We start from the raw sequence: 17690 nt of genomic DNA, 5'->3' as shown, positions 1-17690 counted from the left end.
GGAAAGAACCGTGGCATTAAGAAAACCAAAGGCTTATTGATCACTTAAACATAGAAAGAAACTACTAAATTAAAAGGAAGCTATTAAAGTAACTAAGAAGCTATTAGACTAAACATTGACTACTGAGAAAACAAAATAAAGAAGCTATGAAGTAAACTACTTAAAGCATAAATGAATATACAAACTGAGAAAGAGAAAAAGAATATATACATCAATAGAGAGAGAAGAATATGTACATAATGAAAATAAAAAAGAGAATGTTATCAGTTATTACAGGCCAGTGTCAAATGTCAAATCAAATAAACTCCACCCCTTGAATAAAAATAAGCATTGTCCCCAATGCTTAGCAAAATAAACACAAGGAAGGGAAAGAGTAGAGAGGACTCCCTATGTTGTCTCCATGTCTATATCAGCATCACCTCCCTCAGGTTCCTCCAACTGGATCTCATCACCCTCTGCTCGAGGAGTAGCTGGGTTAGTGAACATCTGTAGCACCGCCTCAGTAGTGTGGGCAGCGAGGTCTGGCTCCTCAGACTGGCCAGCTGGTGTAACTGGTACTGATGGTGCTGCTGGGTCTACTAGTACTGCTGGATGTGTCTCCATTAGTAAGTCAAACGGAAGATCTCCAATGGCTGCTATCTTGGTCACCTCTCGTCTCAACTTGTCAATTGATTTCTTCGAAGCCTGGGATTTCCTCATCTTCTTCACCTACTTCCCAAGCTCCTAAATTTCTCCCCCATGCACCACCTAAGTGTCCATGATGGTCTTCTAATTCTCCAATATCTTCTTCAAAGTTTCCTCCACTATCGGAGGAATCTGCGGTGTTGGGGTAGAAGTCTGTGGTGCAACAGCACTTGATAGGTCAGACAGCTTTGCAGTATCAGTCTGCATCCAGTTGTTGAGACTCGCCAGTGTCTGGGAGACTCGTAGCACAGAAAGTGGATAAGTAGAGGAGGAAGGAACTGATGTTGATGGCCCTGAAGATGGAGGTGGAGGCATGGCAGCAGTATCGGTGGAAGGCATGGCTACTGTGGAAGGCATGGCTATTGAATCTGCAACTACCACTGACGGCTCATCAGACTGGCCTATGGTAGTAGTTGACTTAACCTTGTTCTTCGGGTTCCTTGGATCCTTCAGAGAGTACCAGGTGAAGGGCTTCTTAGACCGAACCTTTGTATCACCCCCACATCCGTAAGATACTCCGGGATAGTGTTGGGATACAGATAGGAGCTTTCACCCTACCTAACAACCAGAGACATGTTGGACGACCCGATGGCACCCACATTGATTGGGTACCCGGCCTTGATGGAGGCAACTAGGACTGCCCGAGGGACTGGTAGATTGATTCATTCTGGCTTGGATCTATTCAACTGCACACAAATGTCTGCCAACCTTTTGCTTCAAAGTTGAGGGTGTTCTGCTGAATGGGAACCCCCGCTGTGATCCATGGTGATTGTGGTCATGGATCTGCCAATATCTCAGCTAGCCAAGGTCGAGCCGCATCACCCATTGCAAACTTTTCTAAATACTGCACCGGCTCCACATCCCCGAGCCCCAAATAAGTGTTTAGGGTGCTCTGATCAAATCTTACTTTCAAGTTCCTCACTTTAGCCACCTTAGTCCCCTTCTTGATATGCGCCACATTGGCGTAGAATTCCCTGACTAAGTGCTCCTTGGCGTCCACCACACTTTGAGTGAACCATTTCCACCATTTTCTCTCCCGAAACTATTTTGCCACATTTCGATTGTACCTATCCAAGTCTTTCAAAATAAACTCATGCTCAAGTGTGAGCAATCTCTGAGGCTACCACTCTCGGAACCTGTTGAATATTGTTAGGCTCACAAATCTGTCTTCCCAAACTTCCCTCTTCTTTGACCTCTCGAGGATGGCAACTCTGGTATCACCCCCTCGACCGTCATCCGGAATATCTTCATCATCATTAAATGTGACTGGTGCATTGGGGGCATAAGTAGATGAGGGTTCTGAACCCTGATTGTCATCTTCCGAACCCTCAGAAATGCTTGTTGAGGTGGAAGGCTCATTTCGGAGCTGGTATTTCCTTTGAAACTATTGTGGCTGAGATTGGGCATCAGGCTGTTTTTCCACAGAGTGCCCCTCTCATGCTTCCCGAGACCGGATGTATGAAATTGACTCAGAGGGCTCTGCAGCCCTACCTCGCCCGGCGGTTGCCTTTTTGGATATCCCTTTTTGCACGGAGAGTGGTAGGGTACCCCTGCCTCGGCATCGGGAGGGTTCACCCCTCCCCTTGGATGTATCACCTCATCCCCGCGATCTAACCATTATCTGCAATACATAGCAACAGGAATAAGTTATAGTTCAAATTCAGAGTATCATTTGGCTACAGATAAAATAATATGCAGGTTGGGGAAGTGTGGTTCGCACATTTTTGAGTGTGGCTGCAGATGGGCTTGTATAGACCATATCATTTTGGAAGTGCGGCCGCAGTGGTGGTTCTGCGGTCCGCACAATTTTAAGTGTGATCGCACAACTGAAATGCGGTCCGCACAATTTTGAGTGCGGCCGCACCATGCAAGCTCAAAAATCACAACTCTCTGAAGTCAGAGAATTTCTCGATCTACAGCCGCACACACTTTTCTGTGGTCGCGATTCAATTTTTGTGGACCGCACAATTTCAAGTGCGATTCGCACAATCATTTCACATAATATGCCCTAGCCTAATGATCTGCGGACCGCACAATTCCTTGTGCGGCCGCACAATTCAAAAACAATCGGCAGTAACTTAGGGTTTCTAATTCACGCATAATTTAGACATTGTAGTAGCAATTTAGACATGATACATAGTTTACCCATCCCCCAAATAGTAAATAGGAAGTTACCCACACAAGTTTAAGCTCACATGATGAAGAATTTAATATTAGGCCTAAAGATAACTACACTAATTATGAACAAAATTAAGAAAATTAAAAAATTTAAAGATGAATTGAATATACCAGTAATGTAGTGATGCCAGAAAAAAACAAAGATGATGAAATGAGTGTGAGATGCATGAATCAATTGAGTGTACTGTGCTTGCCTTTGTGTTAATTGTTCAGAGTTCGTAAAGTTTGAACAGTGGTGAGGAGGCTACTATTTATAGCTGAGCAGTTAAGGCAAAATTTCAAAGATGAGTGCGGCTGCACAATTTCATGTGCGGTCCGCACTCCTTTACCTGTTACACATTACCCTTTTGTTGATCTGCGGTCCACACATTTTTGAGTGCGACCGCAGATTTTGGTGCGGACCGCACATTTCCTTGTGCGGCCGCACTTTGGCCATTTCTCTGACAGGCAAATTTGAGAGAGTTTTCCAATTTTGGATCTCCAGTTGTGCGGTCCATACAAGAATTGTGCAGTTGCAGATCCCTTTCTGTTGTGGCCTTCAAAATTGTGCGGTCCGTGCTTTTTTCCCACTTAGCCATTTTTCTGAGCACAGTTCTTGCAAAGCACATTCATTCCTGCAACACACTTCAAAATCAGTTAGCACAAAACAAGACCTATCTAAAGAAGAAGAAAAAGAAAAAGAAAAAGAAACATGGGTTGCCTCCCAAGAAGCTCCTGATTTAACGTCGCGGCACAACGTAGATTACCATCATCACTTGAAATGAATTACTGCCACAACGTGGACATCACCAGCTTTTCCCAGATAGTGCATCACCCGGTGACCATTGATTTTAAACACTTTATCATTTTTATTTTTCAAGTCTAATGCACCAAAGGGTGTCACACTCACAACCTTAAACAGGCCACTCCATTTAGACTTCAACTTTCCCTAAAACATTTGTAACCGAGAATTGAACAATAACACAAGATCACCTTCTTTAAACTCGTTGTTCCGAATGTACTTGTCATGGAGGTACTTCATCTTCTCCTCGTACAAGGATGAACTTGTATATGCATGGTACCAAAATTCGTCTAGCTCATTCAATTGTGCCACCCTTAAGTTGGCGGCGACATCCGACTCAAGATTTAGCTTCTTCAAAACCCACATAGCCTTGTGCTCAAGTTCCATAGGATGGTGACAAGCTTTCTTGAACACCAACCGGTATGGAGACATCCCAATCGGTGTTTTGTAAGCCATCCTATAACACATCCTATAAGCCATAAAGCATCATCAAGTTTCTTTCACCAATCCGTCCTGTTAGCATTCACTGATTTTGACAAAATACTCTTGATCTGCCGGTTGGAGTCTTTCACTTATCAGCTTGCTTGAGGGTGATAGGGAGTCGTGACTTTGTGAGTGACACCATACTTGCTAAGCAAGGTGTCAAAATCTTTGTTGCAAAAATGCAACCCCCCATCGCTTATGATGGCCCGTGGAATACCAAACCTTGTAAAGATTTTTTTTTTTGAAAATACCACCACACTTCTTGATTCGTTGTTGGGTAGAGCAACGACCTCATCCCATTTTGACACATAATCCACCGCTACCAAAATGTAGGTATTTCCACAATAGCTTACAAACAGACCCATGAAATCAATACCCCACACATCAAAAATATCAATTTTCAAGATAGTGATGAGGGGCATCACATTTTTCTTTGAAATACCACCGGCCCTTTGGCATTCATCACAACGCTTGACTAGATCACTTGCGTCCTTGTAGAGAGTAGGCCAATAGAATCCAAAACTCAACACTTTGGCCATCGTTCTTGCTCCACCATAGTGACCACCATATGGTGAAGAATGACAATCCCCAAGAATTTCAACTTGTTCCTCCTCCGGCACACATCTTCTAATCACGCCATCGGTACAAATCCGGAAGAGGTACGGTTCATCCTAATAATAGTCTAGGAAATCCCGTTTGAGCTTCTTCCTTTGGCTTGAAGAGAATTCATCCGGTATAATATCACTCACAAGATAATTTGCTAAATCAGCAAACCATGGCATCTCGGTCATTGAAATGTCTAGAATTTGCTCGTCAGGGAAGGAGTCATTGATTTCAAGGCTGTCATGTGGTCTCCCCTCCTCCTCCAAGCGAGACAAGTGGTCCGCCACTTGGTTTTCACTGCCTTTATGATCTTGGATGTCTAGATCTAACTTTTGAAATAAAAGAACCCATCTCATTAACCGAGCCTTTGAATCTTTCTTTCTAATAAGGTACCGAAGTGCGCCATAATCCGTATGGACAATCACCTTTGTACCCATCAAGTACAGGCAGAACTTCTCCATAGCAAAAATAATAGCAAGGAGCTCTTTTTCGGTCACAGTATAATTGACTTGGGCATCATTCATGGTCTTACTAGCATAGTAGACCGGATGAAAGATCTTGTTGATACGCTGCCCCAAAACTGCTCCAACCGCCATATCAGTAGCGTCACACATAAGCTCAAAAGGCAAGCTCCAATTCGGGGAGGTGATAATATGAGTAGTTGTCAACTTGAAATTGAGAAATTCAAATGATTTCATGCAATCCTCATTGAAATGGAATTTGGCATATTTCTCCAAAAGCTTACACAAGGGGTTCATTGCTTTGGAAAAATCCTTGATGAAACACCGGTAGAACCCCGCATGACCTAAGAAACTTCTCACTCCCTTCACGGATGTTGGAGGTGGAAGTTTAGAAATCACCTCAATCTTAGCCTTGTCGACTTCAATGACATTTGTGAGATTTTGTGGCCAAGTAAAATGTCTTCCTCAACCATGAAATGACACTTCTCCTAATTGAGCACCAAATTCTTCTCTTCACATATTGCCAAGACCTTATCCAAATTTGTCAAACAATCATTAAAAGAATTCCGGACCACCAAAAAGTCATCCATGAAGACTTCAAGGAAATCCTCCACCATGTCCATGAAGATAGCCATCATACATATTTGAAAAGTCGTCGGTGCATTGCATAACCCAAATAGCATCCGCGAGAATGCAGAAGTACCATAAGCACATGTATAAGTAGATTTTTCTTGATCCTACGGAGCAATAAGAATTTGATTGTAGCCGGAATACCCATCAAGGAAATAATAGAAAGCACGACCGGCCAATCTATCAAGCATTTGATCTAGGGAGGGAAGTGGGAAATGATCCTTCCTTGTGACTTTGTTGAGCTTGCGATAGTCCACACACACTCTCCAACCGGTCACCGTTCTTGTAGGAATCAACTCGTTCTTGTCATTGGTAACCACCATCATGCCCTTTTCTTTGAGACACATTGCACCAAAGAAGTCCATGAACTATCTAAAATGGGGTGAACAACCCCGGCATCTAACCACTTGATGATCTCCTTTTTGACAACCTCTTGCATGGATTTATTGAGTCTCATTTGATATTCAATAGATGGTTTGGAACCTTCCTACAAATTAAGCTTGTGCATACAAAATACGGGGCTTATCCCCCGAATATCCACCAATGTCCATGCAATAGCCTTCTTCCTCTTTTGTAGCACCGCCAATGTGGAGTCTACCTGCATGTTAGTCAAACAAGAAGAAAGAATAACTGGTAAAGTGGAATAAGGGCCAAGGAATTCATACCTGAGATGCGGAGGCAATGGCTTTAACTCCAAAGTGGGAGGCTCCTCGATTGAGGGCTTTGTTGGAGGAGTCTTCTGATTTTCAAGATCCAAGGATAATTTGTGGGGTTCATAAGTGTACGACCCCATTCCTTACAATGAGTTCACGCATTCCACCTAGACATATGTCTCGTCATCATCAAGGTTAAGCAAAATGGCATCCAATGTATCATCAACATTCATCATCGGCACAAGTATCATCAATAATCACATCAGTCACCAAGTCCCCAAACGAACACACTTCATTGCTAATCGGTTGCCTCATAGATTTGCACACATGGAAAACCACCTTTTCATCACCCACCCGGAAAGTGAGTTCACCAGCTTCCATATCAACAAAAGCCTTCCCCGTAGCAAGGAAAGGTCTATCTAGAATAATCGGCACCTCATAGTCCATTTCACAATCAAGAATCACAAAATCCGCCGGGAGAATGAATTTATCAACACGAACCCACACATCATCAATTATACCCAACGATTCTTCATAGTACGATCCGCCATTTGTAATCTTATAGATGTGGGTCTTGGTTGCCCAATTCCCAAAGTCTTGAAAACTAAATAGTGAATCAAATTGATACTTGCCTCAAGATCACAAAGAGTTTTAGCAAAGTCGGCACTTCCAATGGTACAAGGGATTGTGAAAGCGCGGGGATCTTCCAATTTAGGAGCCATTGAATGCACAATTGCACTCACTTGATGAATCATCTTAATAGTTTCACAATTCATCGACCACTTCTTTGTCACCAAATCCTTCATGAACTTTGCATAACCGGGCATTTGCTCCAAAGCCTCAACCAATGGAACATTAATAGATAGACTCTTCATCATGTCAATGAACTTTTTGAATTGATTCTCGCTATTTTTCTTGGCAAGCCTTTGAGGGTATCGAGGAGGAGGCCTTGGCATTGGTGCCTTAGCCTTTGTCACTACCGGTTCCGGTATGTCAACAATGTGCTACCTAGATGGGTTCACTTCCTCTTGAGTGACATTGTCATCAATATCAATTCTTACTTCATTATTTGCTTGCACCACATTATTTGGGTTCTCGTCTTCTTGTACCACTTGCTCATCATCCATAATTTTCCTTTGACTTAAGGTGGGTGCATCCCCACCTTTTCCACTCCTTGTAGTAATGGTCATGGCATGTCCCGTGTTGTTCCAACCCTTTGGGTTCACTACCGTGTCACTTGGTAGTGCCCCCTTAGGACGAGTGTTTAAAGCTTGCGAGATTTGCCCCAATTGAATTTCTAAATTGCGAATTGAAGTGTTGTGAGAGGCTAGTTAAGCATCAGAATCAGTATTCTTCTCCATCATTTGTTTGAACATGATCTCAATTTTCCCCATCTTATTGTTGGAAGATCTTGGACCATGGGAAGGATAAGGAGTCGGGTTGCTCGGTTGTTGATACATCGGGGGCCTATGAAAGCCCGACCCCCGATTTCCTTGGTTATTGTTCCATCCCCCTTGGTTGTTGCCTCCCTAATATTCTTGACTATTGCCACTCCAATTTCCTTGGTTATTTTGACCATTCCAATTTCCTTGATTGTTTTGATTGTTCCAATTACCTTGGTTGTTACCACCATTCTAATTACCTTGGTTGCTAGAATTCCAATTCCCTTGATTACCATGAGGTCGCCATTGTTGTTGATTCGGTCCTTAAGAGTTATTTCTTTGCCCTTGGAAGTTGTTCACATATTGTACTTCCTCCTCTTGTTCATTGTAAGATTCATCTTGATCAAATCCACTATCTTCTTGCACATAATGTTCCACACGATTTTGCACTTGAGGACCCTTTTGCCTTCTCTTGTTTACCATCATATTAACTCCCTACATTGCATTGACTTGCTTAGGACTTTGAACTTGTTGAAGTTGAGCCTTGGATAATTGATTCATTGTGATGGTCAACTCGGCAATTGCTTGCCCATGATCATGCAATTCTTTATGTAGGTGAATCACGTTTGGATCACCTTGAGGAACATTTGCTCTACTTTGCCATGCCGATGAAGTATCTGCCATTTCATCTAAGATCTTGCAAGCTTCTGCATATGGCGTTGTCATGAAATTTCCACCGGCAAGTTGGTTGACCACGCATTGATTGGTAGTATTGATCCCCCTATAGAAAGTTTGTTGAATCATAACCTCCGTCATGTCATTTTTTGGGCACTCTTTCACCATAGTTCGGTACCTCTCTCATATCCCATGCAAAGGCTCATTGGGTTCTTGTTTGAATGCTAGAGTCTCGTCTCTAAGAGTAGCCATATGCCCGGGAGAAAAGAACTTGGAAATAAATTTCACCGCCAATTCATCCCACGCACGGATGGAATGGTTTGGCAATCTTTCTAACAAATCCAAGGCTTTTCCCCATAGAGAGAAAGGAAATAGCCTCAACCTTAAAGCATCCTCGGAGACGTTTGTATGTTTACTCCCCCCAGCAAGTGTCCACAAACCCCTTTAAGTGTTTGTATGCATTTTAATTCGGAGCCCCAATGAAGAATCCCCGTTGCTCTAGCAATGTGAGCATAACATTTGTAATTTGAAAGTTGCCCGCCCTAATGCGGGACGGGACTATATCACTTGCATACCCTTCATTCGGCAACACCCGGTGTGGAGCCGCTCTTGGTAGAGGAGGGGGTGGAACGGTAACGTTGTCTTGAGGGGGTCGGCCTCGTCTATTTGCTTGAGGTTCAAGAGGAACCTCCTCAACTTGGTCATCTTCCATGTCCACATACCCTAATGGCATGTTTCCGAGAGGATCATTGTTGTTGAGATTGTTTCACAAAAAAGATTAGTAACACGAAAGGAAAAGAAGACAATTCACACAAAAAACCAAATATATAGCTAAATCCATTTTTAGCACCCTGACAACGGCACCAAAAATTGATCTTATCCAAGCCACACCTCTATTTGAGGTTATGAAATGGTCGATTGCAATAATAATACCAACAAGGAGTCGGGATCGAATCTACATGGAGCTGAGATGGAAATTAGTAGTATATATTTGGATAGAGCATGTGAAGTATCTAGATTGCACTTCCACAAATATTATTTTGTTTGTACTTCTAAAATTATGCTAAGGATTTCAATTCTAAGATATAAAACTAGAGAATATTGGTTTTGGATATTTTTTCAAATATATAAAAAGGCCTAGGGCTATGGCCTTCACCTAGGTGTTTGCCTAACGGGTTATAAACTTTAAAGCTTGTTTTGTTAGAAGGGGTGTATTATAGCTGCCAACACTCAAGTACACACTCAATACCTCTCGGTGAGAGAGTGATTTTGCCCAATTTGGCTTTTTCAAGTCCAAATGGGTATTAAACAAAACAGTTGATAAAATGCTCAAGTCGGGTTTTACTATCTCTAGGTTCAACCCTTTAATTGGGACTATCAATCTCTTGATTTTATCCCAAATTCTTGTTAGCCAAGTTTTCCTAGACTAAGTCTCTCTTTCTCAAGTAGAGACCAAGTCAAATAGGCATGAACTAATGTTTGCAACCATTAATTCTACAATTAAAAGCAAGAACAAGGCTAAATAATAAACACCCAACCATAAACAAGCCATAAATCAAACACCCATTAGGTTTACACACTAGGGTTGGGCCACAACCCTAGCTAAAAATCTAGCTAATCATAATGGGTATAGAAGAAAATAAAGAAAAAAAGATGATAAAACTCATATTGCAAGATTAAAAGATAAACATCCAATGTTAAATCACCAAAGTAAGCTAAAGTTGCCTAAAGAGGTAAGGAAAAATGGCTACAACACTTTCAATATTCCAAACTTGACCTAATTTCGTGAAAGTAGTCTATTTATACAAAGCTGGAATTTTCAGACAAAAATGCCCTTTCGAAGGTTCTGCGGCCACACAATTCCATGAGCAGTCTGCACTTCTCTTCAGTTTTGACAGGAGTTGACTCTACGGCCGCACAATTCTAGATTGTGGCCGCATCTCTCATGTTCTGCGGTCCGCACAATTCTTGATGTGGCCGCACAGGGCTCTTCTGTGAACCGCACAATTTGGAAGTGCGGCCGCATAGCTGACTTCTGCGGCCGCACAATTATTGTGCGGTCTGCATTTCTTTTTGAGCTTGAAATGAGACTCTATGAACTTTGGCTGTTGCATAGCTTCTGCGGCAACACAATAATTGTGCGGTCCGCACTTTGCACTAGGACTCTGTTAAATCTCCTTCACATTCTGCGGCTGCAAATGAAAGTCTGCGGTCCGCACTTGAGCTTTTGTGCCTAATTTTTGTTCTTGAGTTAAGATCACTCCTTCTTAAGTTGGATTTCATCTTAGTGGCTGATTTTTCAATACTCCTGCACTTAAGCATATTTCATCAGTTTTCGGGAATATAATTAAACACTTTTGGACAAAAACGAAAGCTAAAAGGCGTTAATAATTAGTCAAAATCCCCACTTATCACACCCCAAGAATATCCTTGAGCACAACCTCATCAATCACAAATTCTACCCTAATGATCTTCAAATAGATGGCGTCACCTTCCACTATGAACAAATCAACATAGAAACTGCGAACTTCCTCCTCATAGACCTTTCGACTCTGAACAGTAAAGTGATGAGTCCACTTTTGGAAGTCGCATATTTCAACCAACTGCCTCATTCCAAACTTATCAAGAATGTCAGCGTCAAAAACTCTGCCCCATAGAACTTTCTGCTTTTTCAATTTTGCTTTCCTTTCAAGCTCAGACACATCAACTCTAGCCCTCTTTGAGAAACCAGATTCCTCACAGCTACTTAGCCTCTTTCTGAGTGGCCTTTTTTTCTCAACAGTCTTCTTCTTTTCAACAGACTTTTCCTTTTCAACTCCTTCGTCACCACCAACCCCAGCAACGTTTGCAGATAGGCCATCCTCACTATCATCATATTCTACTGCAAACACAGACTTCATCTCAGAGTACACAACCTCCAAAGGGACTGTATCAAGGTGAGGAGAAGATGAAGGGTCAGTACTCCCCAAGGGCTATCTAGTAGAGCTTGGAGTTTCATCCCAGGTAGGAGCTGAGAACTCCTCTTGGGCAGAGGACTAGGCCCCTCTGTAGGCTCCCTTGTAGTACTGACCGATGCTTGGTCACTTTGAGACACATTGTCCCCATTTCCTCATTCACCCCCCGAGTCTCAGTAACACATCACCAGACAAAGAATCTCCAACTAGACATTCCATAGCAACAGCAGTCAAAAGTTTTTCACCTATCTTACCCACAATAATTTCCAACAATGCAGTATCAGTAAAAGAGAATGGAGAATTACCTGATATTGAAGAATTCATATAAAAACCCTGAGCACATTGAGTTTCAGAAACACCAGACACAGTACACCATCCACCATACATGAACCGACACTCATATCTAGATGGTTGTTCTTCGAGATATAGAGACACAACAGGGATGTCTTTAGCAGCTTTGGGAGACTCAAATTGTGGTGAAAACATGGTTGATTCTGAGAGAGGGAAGACACAAGAAGATGGTTTGGGGTATTTAGAGGGAAAAGAGGGATCGGTGACAATAAGGTGTGAGAAAGAGGGATGGGTAGTTGGGTCGGTTTAAGAGGTATGAGAAAAAGCAGAGGCAATTAATGATTTGACATACTAGCAGTTCAAAATGCATATGAGTGTAATAGGAACTACTAACCTGATTCATGGGAACCAGGTTCCTTGACAAAATTTGAAAATGCGAGCATCATCTTTCCAAAAATTTCCAATGTCATTAGCCACTTGTTTGTCCTATAGTTGCCATGCGTGTTTACCTGTAACGGTACAGAATTGAGTTAGAAGTTGCGAGAAAATAACCTTTAGCAATTTACCTTACCATCCTTTCATAGCCAATCATCGAAGGACCAGGTTCTCTTCCATATTAAGGGCACTTGTATTGTCATATAGCAGTTGCACACAATCAGAGAATACACCAAAGTCTTCCAATCGTTGCTTGATCCACAATAGTTGGGCACAACAGGAGGCAGCTGCCACATATTCAGCTTCTATAGTCGAGAGGGCCATAATATTTTGTTTCTTTGTACCCATGAAATCAAACAAGATCCCAAAAAGTATATCATGCTAGATGTGCTCTTTCTATCCACCAGATAACCAGCATAATCAACATCAGCATACCCAATCAAGTCAAAATTATCTTCTGAGGGATAATAGAGGAGGTCATGCGTTCCTTTGAGTTACCTCAGAATTCTTTTGACAACTTTCAAATGAGATTCTTTAGGACTTGATTGGAATCTAGCACACAACCCAACACTAAATACAATGTTAGGTCTATTGTCTATTAGCTACAAGAGAGATCCAATGATACCCCTGACACGCCCCAAAATTGGGGAGCGCGACCGGCGCTCAACCGAGTGAACCCAACCAAGAAAGCATGTTAGACTTCCTTCTACTCAACTCATCCATGAATGGAGATAATACATATTTTCATTAATTAGACAAAATGGTGTTCATGTCTATAATACCAATTCACTTACCAATAGTTTCATCATTTTTAAAGTCTCAAATGGAACAAGTAATACAACCACAACATGATATAGTTTGACTTTTCCAGCACCAATACACAACCCACACTATGTCTACGGAGCCTCTATCAATACAGAAGAGTACTAGGATAATGTGGGCAACAAGGCCCCGGCTATATCTCAACCACAAAGTACATGAGAAATAAAAGATACATGACCCCGAAGTGAAGTGGGGATCACCAAGTCTGCTGGGAGGAGAGTGTACCACTATCACTGATTAATGTCGTATGCTATGGAACCACCTGCATCCATTAAAAGATGCAGCGCCCCCGGCAAAAGGGACGTGAGTACATGTGGAATAGTACTCGTATAAAAGGCAGACAGAACAACATTTAAAAATACAGTAACTCAAATAAGAGGCATTTAAAGTACATCAAAAGACTACAAAACATCGCGTAAGTTCAAATATCAAGCCTTATTATACTTGCATTATTCTAAACTTCTTTTAGGGTCAACCGAGCCATATGATCTATACATGGAACACATAATATAATGTAATTAAAACAACATGTACAAACGAGGACAACGAAACTAGCACCTATTGTCTGTATTACTAATGCGTCTCATTAGATCGTCCTTAGTGTTCACATATCATATTGTACACTTATGCATTTCATAGGCCGTCCATAGTGTTTATTCATACCGTATACCTATACATCTCATACACAATGTACCTATGCGTTTCATAGACCATCCACAGGATTTCATAACACAATATACCTATGCTTTTCATAGACCGTACACAGGATTTCATAACACAGTATACCTATGCGTTTCATAGACCGTCCACAGGGTTTCATAACACAATATACCTATGCATTTCATAGACCGTCCGCAGGGTTGCATAACACAATATACCTATGCGTTTCATAGTCCGTCCATAGGATTTCATAACACAATATACCTATGCGTTTCATAGACTGTCCACAGAGTTTCATTACACAATATACCTATGCGTTTCATAGACCATCCACAGGATTTCATAACACAATATACATATGCGTTTCATAGACCGTCCACATGATTTCATAACACAATATACCTATGTGTTTCATAGACCGTCTACAGGATTTCATAACACAATATACCTATGCGTTTTATAGACAGTCCATAGGATTTTATAACACAATATACCTATGCGTTTCATAGACCATCCACAGGATTTCATAACATTATTCCTATTTTGGCAAACGACCACAATTCATGTTCATACTATCGTTTACTTGTACTAGCCACAGGTGATCATAGGACATTAATGACATTATTATGTAAAGGAGCTAAAACTTATCTCATAATGTTCGCACATTCTTTCATTTCATTGGCACTATTGGCCATATATGTAATTCTCATTCTGGGCACGATGGCCACATTTAGTATTCCATACTCACCCTTTTCACTTTCAAACATCATCATCATCAACAACAACAAGGCATTATAAATTAATATTTTTAGCACACATGTGAGCAATTAAGAGTCTTAGGCACATAGAGGTTTTTCGCAAAATTTGGCATAATATCCTTCGTTTGAACTCGACTTGAGGTCGCAATATTATTAACGCACAGCCCATACTTTGAACATATTCTCAAATGATAACATAACATAGTAAAATCATCTTAGGATACATATTGTACATATATCTTTCATCACAAGCTTATTCGGAATAGCCACTTTCATAATAAACAATTCAGGACTTTACATAAATTGATTGAATACCGTAGGGTTTAGTTATAGGTGAGGGGTTTAGCCAACATACCTCAATGGAGCTTTCTTAAACTCTAAAATATTCCGGAATTCTTAGCAACTTCAATCTATTTTAGAAATATAATAAATTGAACCAAAATTAGGAAGATGATCATGGTTCTAGCTTACTTGAATATTTTATCAAACACTAGGTGTGCATAAGGTTTCATGGTCCTTTTATGGAGGATTCCATCACCCCGCAGCCCATTCTTTACCATTCTTAGCTCAACAATCTTCTTACACCCTTTGATAACACATGCATGCAAGATGAACAACTCTCATGCCCAAAAATTATCCTACTAATTACCCAATTCTTGACGAAATTCGAAATTGAGGGTTAGGGTGTAGAATCTTACCTTTAGGATGAAGACCTTGTGGGTTATCCTTGTTAATCTTCCAAGATTTGAGCAACGATTGATGAAAATTAGCCTAGGATTTCCTCTCTCTCTAAAACACTCTCCTTCTCTCTAAAACATCAGAATTTTGGTCAAAAATGATCCATTGCATCTATTTAACGAAGTTGGGTCGGGTTGTAAAAACTCAAAAATGAAGCTCCAGAACAAGGTCTGCGATCGCATAATCGATATGCGGACCGCATATCGGCCGCATAATTGGTATCCAAAACTGGAAAACATTTGCATGGGTCTGCGATCACTATGCGGCTTGCAGACCTGTTCTGCGGTCACATAATGAACTGCAGAACAGTTCTGCGGTCGCATAATCGACCGCAAAATGGCATCCAAAACTGCCCCTCTCCCGCCTCACTCTACGGCTATTATGCGGTCCGCAGAGTGATTTTGCGGTCACATAATGGACCGCAGAAAAATATTTCACAGCCAAAAAGTTTTCTTTATCCCTCAGTGCATTGTTCAACCCAAAAAGTCTGAGCCGAAAATCCTTAAATACGTAAGAACCAATTCGGCACCACGAAACATTATTTTCTTTTGCAAAAATTTTACTGGGCTTTACACTTAAGTACTTTCAAAATTTTTCGGGGTGTTATATTCTCCCCCGTTTCATAGTTTCATTTACATGAAACTAGGTTCGTCCATATCTAGACGAGTGGCAGTAGCAATGAGAGTATTAATGGTCTTTGTACTTTCCATCTCAAACCTTTTCAGAGGCTCCTTAATGTATTTCTCATCACTTACCATCGTTCCCCTAGAGATTTGCTTCACTTTTAGCCCTAGTAAGAAGTTCAGTTCCCTCATCATACTCATCCAAAACTCGCTTCCCATAAGCTTTGCAAGCACCTCACATAGGGAATCATCTGTTATACCAAAAATGATGTCATCAACATAGATCTGCACAATCAACATGTTCCTCCCCCGTTTCTTTAAAAATAGGGTGTTGTCAATTTTTTCTCTTGTAAATCTATTTTAAAGAAGGAGCTTGAACAACCTTTCATACCATACACGAGGGGCCTGTTTCAGCCTATATAATGCCTTGTCAAGTTTGAATACATGGTCAGGATGCTCATGACACTCAAAACTAGGTGGTTCTTTGAAGACTTCTTCCTTTAAATATCCATTCAGAAATGCACATTTTACATCCATTTGGAACAGTTTGAATTCCATATGAGATGCAAAGGCAATGAGGATTCTGATGGCTTTCATTCGAGCAATTGGGGCAAAAGTCTCATCATAGTCGATCCCTTCTTCTTAATTATAGCCTTGCACTATTAACCTAACCTTGTTTCTTGTTGTATTCCCAAACTCATCAAGCTTGTTTCTGAACACACATCTGGTTCCGATAGCAGTTCTGTCTGAGGGTCGAGGAACCAGGTTCCATACACGGTTCCTCTCAAATTGATGGAGTTCATCTTGGATAGCAGTAATCCATTCAGTATCTTTCAATTCTTTCTTGATGTTTCTCCGCTCAATCTGAGACAAGGAAGCTGAGAAAGCAAACATGTTTCTTGTCTTTGATCTAATTTGAATTGCTGAATACAGAGAAGTGATGACATTTAGGAGAGGATATGAGCTTTTGTGCTTCCAGTTAGACACCTGAGTCTCAGGGTGAGAAGGACCAGGTTCCGTCGTGTGATACCTATCATTGGCATCCATGGAAGTGTGAGTACCACTTCTCTGCTCAGCATCAGGTGTGCCTTGCACAACATCAACAACTCTATTTTTTGCTTTAGTTGTTGTGATGGAGGGACCAGGTTCTTCCGAATCAGTTGGAGGTCCTGTTGCATCTTCTTCACTAGACTCCTTGACCTGACTCATCAGATCTGCCTCCCGTTTTCCATATCATTGACTACTCCAGGAATCTTTCAATACTCTCCATCTTGATCATTCTTATCATGTGAATCGTTGAGTAGTCATTAACAATAACTAAGATGTACTTCTTTCCTCCTGTGTTGGGCATCCTCATAGGTCCATACAGATCCATATGAAGAAGATCCAGTGGCCTTGAGGTACTCACTTCCTTCTTTGGCTTGAATGAGGACCTAACTTGCTTCCTTTTCACACATGCATCACACACCTTGTGATCTTTGAACTTTAACTTCGGCAACCCACGAACCAGGTCCTTCTTGATCAGCTTGTTCAACAGAGTGAAGCTTGCATGTCCCAATATTCTGTGACATAGTTCAACATCAACGGTACTCAGACATGTAAGATCACCACCATCAAAGATTCAATGTCTGCAACATAAATGTTTTTGAACCTTTTGCAACGAGAACCACTTCACCAGTTATAAGATTGGTGACAGTGCAATATTTTGACAAAAACTTCACTTTATTTCCTTTGTCGCAGATTTTAGAAACATTCCACAGGCTATACTTCAAGACATTCACATAATACACATTCTTAATTGATTGAGAGAGTATTTTCCCAATATTTCCACTTTCCAGAATGTATCCCTTTTTTTTTCTCAAAGGATACACTCCCGCCT

The 17690-nt window shown here is 41.2% G+C and overlaps 2 protein-coding genes across 2 annotated transcripts; both read right to left on the bottom strand.

Moving 5' to 3' along the window:
• Nucleotides 1-768: 768 nt before the first annotated feature.
• On the bottom strand, nt 769-4665 carry LOC138908312 (uncharacterized). The gene is made up of 5 exons (XM_070198970.1): nt 4271-4665; nt 3835-4112; nt 3632-3723; nt 2300-2305; nt 769-1131 (listed from the first exon to the last, which is right to left on the bottom strand). Exons 1-5 carry the CDS (start codon nt 4663-4665, stop codon nt 769-771), a joined length of 1134 nt encoding a protein of 377 aa, XP_070055071.1.
• A 2030-nt stretch (nt 4666-6695) lies between these two features.
• LOC138908311 (uncharacterized) lies at nt 6696-7300 on the bottom strand. The gene is made up of 2 exons (XM_070198969.1): nt 7102-7300; nt 6696-6892 (listed from the first exon to the last, which is right to left on the bottom strand). The coding sequence occupies exons 1-2, from the start codon at nt 7298-7300 to the stop codon at nt 6696-6698; spliced, it is 396 nt and encodes a 131-aa protein (XP_070055070.1).
• Between the last annotated feature and the right edge of the window lie 10390 nt (nt 7301-17690).

Source organism: Nicotiana tomentosiformis, chromosome 3 (assembly GCF_000390325.3).
Source record: "Nicotiana tomentosiformis chromosome 3, ASM39032v3, whole genome shotgun sequence".
Classification (NCBI taxonomy): domain Eukaryota; kingdom Viridiplantae; phylum Streptophyta; class Magnoliopsida; order Solanales; family Solanaceae; genus Nicotiana; species Nicotiana tomentosiformis.
This window is presented reverse-complemented; position numbering and strand designations above follow the sequence as displayed.